Source organism: Elephantulus edwardii, unplaced genomic scaffold (genome assembly GCF_000299155.1).
Source record: "Elephantulus edwardii isolate Elephantulus edwardi_28Jun2011 unplaced genomic scaffold, EleEdw1.0 scaffold00039, whole genome shotgun sequence".
Classification (NCBI taxonomy): Eukaryota; Metazoa; Chordata; class Mammalia; order Macroscelidea; family Macroscelididae; genus Elephantulus; species Elephantulus edwardii.
The window spans coordinates 3,747,313-3,757,243 of record NW_006399789.1 but is presented as its reverse complement, the minus strand read 5'-3'; the positions used below and the strand labels follow the sequence as shown (position 1 = coordinate 3,757,243).

The following is a 9,931-nucleotide window of genomic DNA, read 5'->3' as shown; positions in this document are numbered from 1 at the left end:
GTAAGCCGGGGCCCGCGGGGCCAGCGCCAACTTCCTCCCCGACGGGGCCGGCGCGGTGGCGGGGCCCGGGCGGTGCGTGGACAATGCGAGAGTCAGGAAGTGCTCACCCCGCCCCTCCGCCCCGCGGCGGCTGCCCCTTCCCGGTCCCCATGCCTGCGGTCAGGGTGGCTCTGCGGTCCCGGGGTCCGCGTCGGACAGCGGCCGCGCGTCCCGGATCCCCCGCGCCCAGACTCAGAGGGCGGCAGGGGTGCGGGGCTGCGGGCGCGGGTGGGTGCCCGGGCGCAGGCAGGACGGGCGGGAGGAGAGAGCCGGCCAAGTTGGGGAGGTCCTGATTGAAAACTTGGGCGCTAGTTCCTCCTGCCCGGTGCCCCCCACCCGCCCGCCGCGCGGTAATTCCCTGCAAATCCGGGCTCGCGCTGCCTCCGCCACAGGTGACGAGGCCCTGAGACGATCCCAAGTCGGGCGTGAGTGTGTGTGGGGGTGCTCAGCCCTGCGCTCGCTTGAGGAAGGAAGAGAATCTCAACTTAACTTCCGTTCCCAGCCGGGAGTTAAAAAAAAAAAATTGATCCTCTGAATAATTGTTTCACATTTTTCAGGAGGAGCCTCAGTAATCTGGGGTAGTGCCTGAATGCCTCTGTTGAGGGACATTTAGAGAATGGCAAAGATGTGACAGGACCCCCGCCCTGACTGCGGACAAGCTTTTGCATCGTGTGTGCTGGGGAACACTTTTTCCTTCTTTGGACAGTTCTTTGAATTCCTTTGGCCAAGGAGATTTTCCAGGGAATAAAAGTGTATTGCAATAAATGGACACTGAGTTAGGATCCTTTTATGCTTTGCTTTGAACTTGTCACTTAGAGTTTAGAAAGGTGTTCTTTATGAAGATGGATCACTTTTTAAAAGGGCACCAGCGCTTACAAGAATCCCATGGTCTTGTGAACAGGGGAGATTGAAGAAAAATAGGTAGATCCAGAGGCTGTCTCTCTGCAGGTGTTGACGTGGATTAGGAAATTCACAGTCATTTGTGAATTGCCTGATAAATGCAGCTTTTGGCTAGACAGTACTTTCACTTTGCTATTTATGTATCTAGGGGCAGCTGTTAAAAGATTGGAAAAAGTCAATAAACTGTAAGCCATTGTTTTTTAAAAAAACTCCAAGACTGATTTAAGACATTAAATTTGCTAATATAGGTAAAAATGTACTTAAATAAGGAGAATAAATCATTCAAAGGTTCAATATAAATGTAGATTTATTATTTCCTTGGGAAAATTGTTTTAATTCTTAACATTCATCCTCACAAAATCTGATATCGGCCTTTCACACCTATTTTACATAATGTGATTATTTGTTTAAAACTTTAGCATCAAAAACCAGAATATTTTTAAAATAAAAAAATAGTTCAATACGTGTCCTTTCAAAATTGAAAAATAATTGGATCACATCAGTTTGTTCTGAAAATTTATGCTTCTCTATTGCAACGTCCATTTAAAAAAATATCACCAGTGCCATTTCTTATGCCTTTGCAAAGCACAGACTTCTGGCTCAGCCCATGTAAGCTTTGCCAACTTGGGCAGCTCACTGTTTCTGAGCCTTAGTTTCCTCCTCTGTTAATTGGGTAGAAGATAAATAGAGCAAACCCCATGAAAGTCAGAACTGTATAAGGTGGAAAAGTATCAGAGAGGGAAAACTCAAATATTTTCCACAGAGAATTATAGAGAAATACGTGTGCAGGCCTGTCAAAACCAGAAAACTTGTGTGACCTGATAAAACAAGGGAACCCTGTCAGTATCACTCAGAGGTTTCAGTACTCGTCTCTTCCTAAGAGTATTGTCAGAGGGCCCTATCCTTAAGTCTTTGCCATTCCCCATTGCTTGTGACATGTGTAACTAGCTTAGCCAAGTGTCTCACCCTCGTGAATGATCAGTGACTGATAACTAGCTATCATTTTCTTATGCACTCAGAAACTTAAGCATCTAAGTGTTTAGATAGGGAGCTCTGGTGGCCTGGTGATAAGGATTTGCACTGCCATTTCAAAGGCTAGCAGTTTGAATCTACTAGCTGCTTCATGGGAGACAGATGCTTCATGGACAGTCGGATGCGATTTACTGCCTCTGAAAACCCTCTGGTGAGTCGGCTTTGAGACAGTGCCTAACAACATCCATACTTTAGGGATGAAGCTCTGGTGGTATAGGGAGCTGGGCATTGTGTGGCCAATCCAAAAGCCATGCCTTTTGACTAGTTCTTATCCACCAATATCTGTAGGAGAAAGATGGGCACTTTCCTTCCAGTGAGGTACGGACTCTGACAACCTGCAAGTGTGTCAGCTGGTAGTCAGCTATTGTTTGAAAGCAATGAGTTGGGTGTTCAGGTCAGTGAGTTCTGGTGGCCTAGTCTGGAGGGAGCCACACTGCTAACCCTGTGCCTGTCCGGCAGTTCAAATCCACCAATGATTCCATACGAGAAGTTTGATTTACAGCCTGGGAAACCCGGTAAGGGGTCAGCTAAAAGTTGGTTCCAACTTGACAGCAATGAGCGAGTGTTATAGTACTTTGCTAAATGTTGGGGAACTAGTGGTAATTAGGAGAGAGCCCATCTCTGTCCTCATGGGACTTGTGTCCCTGTTCTGGTGATGAGTCTGGCTTATGCTGTATTTTTCTGCATTTCTGCATTACTGCTAAGGCTTCTTTTTCTTTTGTTCTAAAATACTAGACTAATACATGAGGGAATTTTTTTTTCTTATTGATGTCCTCTATTTCATAAACATTAATCTGCTAAATTTTTTGGGTGCCTTTTGAAGCAGTTTGGCCTTACAGGACAGTGCAGCTAACCCATGGTATGTATGTCTTTATGGGAACCACTTGCCCAGATTTTGTCTGAGGAACTGTTGATTGTACCTCTTATTACTCTCGAAGCAGCAAACGTGAGGATAATACTGAGCAGTATTTTATCTGTCTATAGGAAGCTGTGTCTTTCAGATTTGGAGCTTGTTTTACTAAAGAAATGGGAGGTTGAGAGAGAATGAAATGACCAGAAGCTCTTATCAGCACAGGACAGTACACATTTAACTCATATTGTTAAGTACAGTACTGTTGAGATGGAACCAACCCTCACTGACCCTCCAGTGGGTTTTCAGAGGCAGCATATTGCGTGAGAGGAGGATGTTCATTTTTCTCTTGTGCAGCAATGGGTGGATTCAACCTGCATGTCTTTGGGTTGGTGGATTCAAAATGCAACTCCTTACCACTAAGCTGTCAGGAATGAATTCTCTCCTGTATGAATCTTAGGAATGAGCCTCCTTAATTTGAAGAACTTGGTTTAGTTGTGCAGTTAAATGAACAAGGGTTTTGAGGCTTCCTGTTTGCAACATTGATGAATAAAAAAATTTGTAGATTCTCTCTCTCTTTCTTTCTCCCTCTCAGTGTGTGTATGCTTTTCAATGTAGAGGTGTCAGGAGTGGCACTGGTGAATTTTTAAATGAGACAACAGATAATGTGTAAACTTTCAGATTCAGCTAATGTGACCATGTTACTTTTAAAATGACATCAGACTATTTTAGTATTTTTAAAAATGTATTTAAATTCTTTCGTTAACTAACTTTAGAGTTTTTAACAATGCAGTGTATAATATAGAGGTGAAAATCTAGTGTTTAGTTTTGTGATGATGACTATTATAATAAAAACGTCCCAAGCATAGTAAGTCTACATTCACTTTAAACTTTTTGATGGTTTGTTCTCATTGTTGAAGTCAGTTTTTATCTACATTAGCAAACATGCAAACTTTATGTCTTCACATAAAGTTAATAACTGTTGCTTTGGTCCTTTAAAAGAGTGGCTGAAACCTAATGGAATGGCTGTGTGTCTTGTAGCTTTTGGGCATTGTAGCCACTAGGGCAGGATAATACTAGTTTTTCAGTGTTTATCAGGTGGTATAAATAACCAGTTAGTCTATAAAAGAAGATTGCTGCATAGGGAAAACTTGGGGAAGCCATGATGTGATTGTAGTTGAAGTTGAACTTGGTGCTTTTCTATACTCCGTTAACTTGACTTTGAAATTTAATGGTGTACACCCAGAGGGGCTCTACTGGTGCAGTGAGTTTGGAACCAGGCTCCTAATGAAACATCATCACTTGTAACCCACCTGCTCCTGTAGATATTTACAACTTTAGAAAGTGGGGCAGGTCTATCCTGACCTGCAGGGTCACTACAACTGACCAGTAGTAGTGAGTTTGGTTTGGTTTTTGAGTCTTTGTACCCCTAAAGTGGACATTGTGCTGAGAATGGTAGAGGGCCAGACAAAGAGAGGATGACTTTTAAGGAAAGGAACTGACATAATGACTATAACATTGAATCTGGGCATGTTAGAAGTTGTGAGGAAGGCACAGTATAGGGCAAAGTTCCTGTCTGTTCATAGGGTTACTGTGAGTTATAGTTAACTGAAAGGCACCTAACAACAGGAATAAAAAATTTATTAGTACATTTTTTCAGTACTATTTTTTTGTGGAGATTGGAGTAGTTACAAAAGAAAAGGAAGCATCAGGAAGTACCATCTTCCTCCTACTACATAGTAAACATCTGTCTGCACATATTGCAGCATTTGCTTGTAGGTGGACAAGATTTGCCAACCATTATTTTTAGGATCTAGTAATCATGCAGTAGGTTATATCACTGTAGTTCCATTATGGAATTTTTGTTTCATTAAGCTTCTGTGTTTCTGCTGGAGGGATAAAAATATAGGAATTCTTGAGTTTTATCTGTAAAACTTGGATGTCAAATACTTTTGCAAATTTCTGTTTTATTGATTACCATTATTTACCACCCATCTCGTTTATGTTCTAGTCATAACATAAATGTTGTTGTTGTTATGTGCTGTCGAGTCACTTGCAACTCATAGCGACCCTGTGTACAACAGCCCTAAACTCTGCTTTATCCTGTGCCAATCTCATTGTCTCTGACACACCTAACCCCATTACCCTAGTCACTGAATCAGTCCATCTCATTGAGGGTCTTCCACTCCTGCGCTGTCCCTCCACCCTCCCAAATATGACGTCCCTCTCTAAGGACTGATCCCTCCTTGCATCATGTCCAAAGTATGTCACACGAAGTTTTAGAATTCTTGCCTCCAAGGAGCAGCCACCCTCTCTAATACGAACCTGTTGATTTACTTAGCAGTCCATTCAATAGTCTTCTCCAGTATCACAGCAGTATCAAAGGCATCGATTCTCCTTCTATCATCCCTAGTCATTGTCCAGCTCTCTGATGCTAGCAAGTGATTGCAAAGACCATGGCCTGTATCAGGCACCTCTTAGTCTGCAGACTGACATCGTTGCTCTTCAGTACTTTGGAGAGTTTCCCAGCAGAGTTTCCCAGTGCAATATGTCTTTTAATTTCCTGACTGCTGGTGCCAAGAGTGTTGATTGTGGAGCCAAGAAATCTAAAGCTCTTATCAATCTCAGTCTCTTCACCATCTATCATGATACTGCTAATCGGCCCAGTGGTGAGAATCTTTGTTTTCTTGGTATTGAGCTGTATATTAATATATACATAAGTGAGTTTGGTAAATAAGACACTGCGGTGAAGTAGTCTGTAGATTACTAACTCAGAGGCTGTGCTTCTCTGGTGGTTCAGATCTGCAGCTGCTCCCCATGAGAAAGATGGGCTGTCTTTTTCTGTAGTGATCTATAAAACCTTAGACACCTTGAGGATTGTTTTAATTCAGAATCAGCTGGAAGGGAGGAGTGTGAGTGTAAAATAAATAAGAGAACTGTGGTCTTCTGATTTCCTTGTCTTATCTGGAAGTTATTTTGTCAGGTGTTCAGAATTATGTGCTGTCTTTGGAAATCCAATTTGTGAGGGCACTTAGTGCAAAACATTGCTTACAACCATCAGATTCTTTGTACTTTGTATGTTGGAAAGAACTGTTTGACGCTCTGCTAATGATGTTTTATGCATAGTCCTTTTCTTTCTGTTTTTTTTCTTTAACATATTAGAGAATCTATGTTAAAATTCAAGAAACCAATCTTTCAGTATCCACTCTTGCAAATCCAGAAACATTTTGAACCTTAAACAGGAGAGAACACTGGGAAATCTATTGCAGCTTAATTTTCCTCTTAGTTTGCTGGCTGTAAAGAGTTTAAAGGAGTTTAAGGTACCAGAATGGACTGCAGGGGAAACAAGATTGCTCCTCAGTGATTTTAATTAGACACCTTTTGGGCATTTTCCACAGATTGATTGAATTGAAAATCTTTGACAGCCGAGTCAAAGGTCACCTCTTTTGGCTTTCTTATTGTCCAGTGTGCTAGCTTCCTCCTCACTTAAACCCTCAGATCGTTCCATTTGCTTCTCAGGTCATTTCTAATTTCTCACATTATGGATCATTAACAACCTGTGTTCTGCAGATGATACAGTCTTACTTGCAGAAAGTGAAGAAGGCTTGAATCACAGAGAAGATCAAAAACTACAGCCTTCAGCATGAGTTACATCTCAAACTCAAGAAAACAAAAGTCCCCACCACTGCATCAATAAGAGGCAACATCGTAAAACGTGGAGGAAAGATAAGTTGTCTGCTATTTCATTTCACTTAGATCCACAATCAACACACAAGGTAACAGTGGTCAAGTATGAAAAGATATGTTGCACTTGGCAACTCTGCTGTTAAGAACCTCTTAGAACCTCTTTAAAATGCTAAGGAGCAAGGATGTCAGTTTAAAAATTAATGTATGCCTGATCCAAGCTGTGATATTTTCAGTTGCTTACTATGCATCTGAAAGTTTAGCAATGAATAAGGACAACTAAAGAAGAATTGGTAGTTTTGAATTGTGGTGTTGGCAAAAAGAATTGAATCTACTACAGAACTGCCAAATGAACAAATCAGTCTTGAAGGAAGTGCAACCAAGATACTCTTTAAAGGGAAGGATAATGAAACTCCATTTCATATGCTGTCAAAACTAGTTCTTTGGGAAGAGACTTCATCCTAGGAAAGGTGGAGGGTCAGTGAAAAAGACCCTCTATGAGACAGGTTAGCACAATGACTATAAAAATGGACTTGAAAAGAAAAATTAAAGCAGTTCCTTTGCCCAAACAAGTCTAAATTAAAATGATGCAAATGAAACAGATAATTAAAAATGTGGAAATCAAAAGGTGAAATTGTTTTCATTATAGTACTTCTAACGAAAGGGTAAAGATTGTTTTCTTTTTACTTAAGTGCTTTATATATTTGAATTTTTCAATTTGTGTATTTAAAATTAATAAATACAAAAATACAAAGAAAGCCCTTAAAAATAGGTTCTTTAAAAATGCGGTTGACCATGGCAGAGATTGTGGGGACGGTGCAGATGAGGGCCAGGTTCCCATCTGATGTTCATAGGATCATAATGAGAAGTAGACAACTCGATGACACATAACATCAACAATAGCTTATGATGAATGTTAGAATGTAAATTCTTCGGAATGAGGGACCACAACGGATTCTAGTCTGAATTTTTAGGACCTGAAACTTAATAGGATCTTAATAAAGTCCACCTTCCAGGAATTCAGCAAATTCCTGGGCAAAAGGGTGGCACCAGAACACAGTGAGATGGCAGGGATCTTGTGGTTTTACCTGTTCTGGATGCTCCTCCTGCCTCTTGCAGCTGCCTGATTCTAGTGGCACACCCAGATCTCAGTAGGAAAGAAGTAGACAGGTCCATGGTGCATGCACAAGGCCCAGGCAGAACTTACTGAGTTCCCACTTACTCCCAGGCAGCTAGCTAAACTCTGCGTTTCTCCATGCCCTGTGCTGCCTAGAAACCCTCCAGCCCAGAATCCTTAGGTCTCAAATGTAGAGCTCTTCCCTCATCCCCAACCACGTTTGTTGAAAAAGTTATGCTCGGTGCTTGATTCAAGACAATTTAATCAATCTCCATTTTCTTTCCGAGTTAAAGTCATAATTGTTGTTACTGGATCTCTGGCGATTTAGTGGTAATGAGTGGTAAGTGCTGCCATCACAAAGGCAGGCAGTTCGAATCCACTAGCTGCTCCAAAAAGATGGGCAAAAAGAAAAAGAAAAAGATGGGCAATCTTCTCCACTGCAATTTATAGCTTCTGAGAACACACTGGGATGTCAGCTATGAATAAGTTCCAACTCACAGCACATAACAAAAAACAGTTGTTGTTAGGTGCCATAGATTCCCTCGGACTCAAAGTGATCCTTTGTACAACAAAACCCTGCCTGATCTTGGGGCTCTGGTGCTGTAATGTGTATGTAACATATTGCATGGCTAACCCAAAGGCTCACAGTTCAAATTCACCAGCTGCTCTGTGCAAAAAAGATGGACAGTGTCCTCCCATAAAGATTTTTAGCCTCAAAAACCTGTTGGAGGGTGACTGTGAGTCAAACTGACCTGATGGCAGTGGTTTTGATTTTGTTTGTTTCTTTGCTTTTGTTTTTAAAAATTAGATTCAAAGCATTTGCCAATCATTAATTAACTCCCCTTTCTATATTATGTATTATTACATTATCTTTCTAATCTTCAAATAGGGTCCCCTGTGGCCTAATGGTAAGAAATTGCACTATAAAAGGCAAGTGGTTTGAATCCACTAGCTGCTCCACAGGAGAAGGATAGGAAATCATCCTGTGTGATGAACAACCTCTGAAAATCTGCTGAAGGGTCAACTATGGGTCAGTTTTGACTTGATGGAACTCAACAACAACAATCTTAAACTTGAAAAGATGGAGGAAGAGTGAAATATAGGAAGACCCTCACCCAGCTGGATTGACACAGTCACTGCAGCAATGGGCTCGGGGGTGTTAGAGACTGTAAGGATGGCACAGGATAGGACAGGGTTCAGATCTGTTGTTCAGAGGGTCACTATGAGTCATACTTGACTCAAGGGCACCCAACAACAACCACATTATCATTATTCAGTGAGGTAATTTTCCACCTCATTTTGTATACGGAGAAACTGAAGATCATTGAGGTTAAATAATGTGCTAATGAGTTCAAGCCTAGTCTAGAAAGGAACTCAAACCCAGGAACTGTGACTCCAAATCTCACGATATTCTCTCTTGGGAGCAAGTGAATGCCTTGGTATATTGTAAACGATGTAGGGTTTCATAAAGACAACTCTTTTTTAAAAAAAAAAATTTATTTTATTATATTTTGTGTTTGTACTGTCAAATTGGGTCTGACTGGTACAGGAGGAGATTGCCCCTCCTTCCCCAGCAGAGCATCTGGTGGATTTAAACTTTGTACCTCTGGGATTGCAGTGCAGCTTCTTGCCACTAGGCCACCAGAGCTCCCTAAGACAACTCTTATTGAATGGAATGAAAGTACTCTCCCATTGAGGAACCAACAACACAAATGACATTTCCAAATCCCATGAAACAATTCAATAGGGAGGGAATTGTAGACCTGGGCTTGGCTGTATTCACTTTCTGTATATGTACTAATAACTTATTGTGGCAAATGAACTTTTTACCAATAACTAAAAGTGAAAAATTTCAAATTCTGGTGAACTAGAAACTTCATCTGTGAACTTTAACTATAAACTTCATCTGTGAACTTTAGGCTGGGAAATGGTTTTCCTAAAATATTTGCATTCATATTGAATTCTCTCTCATTCCATATGTTTTGATTTCCCATTCTTCCTTTTTCTCCCATTCATTTGGGAAATAATGAATATCTACCAAGTGCTAGGTACAGTTCTATACCTTTATTCCGTTGCATTCTCTAGCCTCATTCATTCACTCACTAAGTCACTCATCAGTTAACTGGGTGTAAGGCACAGAATTTCACTTGTGCTGCATCAGAGAGCTGGACAATGACTAAGGATGAAAGAAGAGTCAATGCCCTCAAATTGTGGTGCTGAAGAAGAGTCTTGAATATCCCACAGACTGCCAAGAAAACAAACAGGTCTGTTTTGAAGAGGGTGAAACCAAGTTTCTCTTTGGAGGCTAG

At 41.2% G+C, this 9,931-nt stretch overlaps 1 protein-coding gene across 1 annotated transcript in view; it reads left to right on the top strand.

Moving 5' to 3' along the window:
- HECA (headcase homolog (Drosophila)) overlaps nucleotides 1–9,931 on the top strand; it is a 72,757-nt gene that overhangs the window by 6,281 nt on the left and 56,545 nt on the right. The window contains exon 2 of the mRNA XM_006885000.1: nucleotides 6–464. Coding sequence (XP_006885062.1) covers nucleotides 6–464 — 459 coding nt within the window. The remainder of the gene's footprint in view (nucleotides 1–5; nucleotides 465–9,931) is intronic.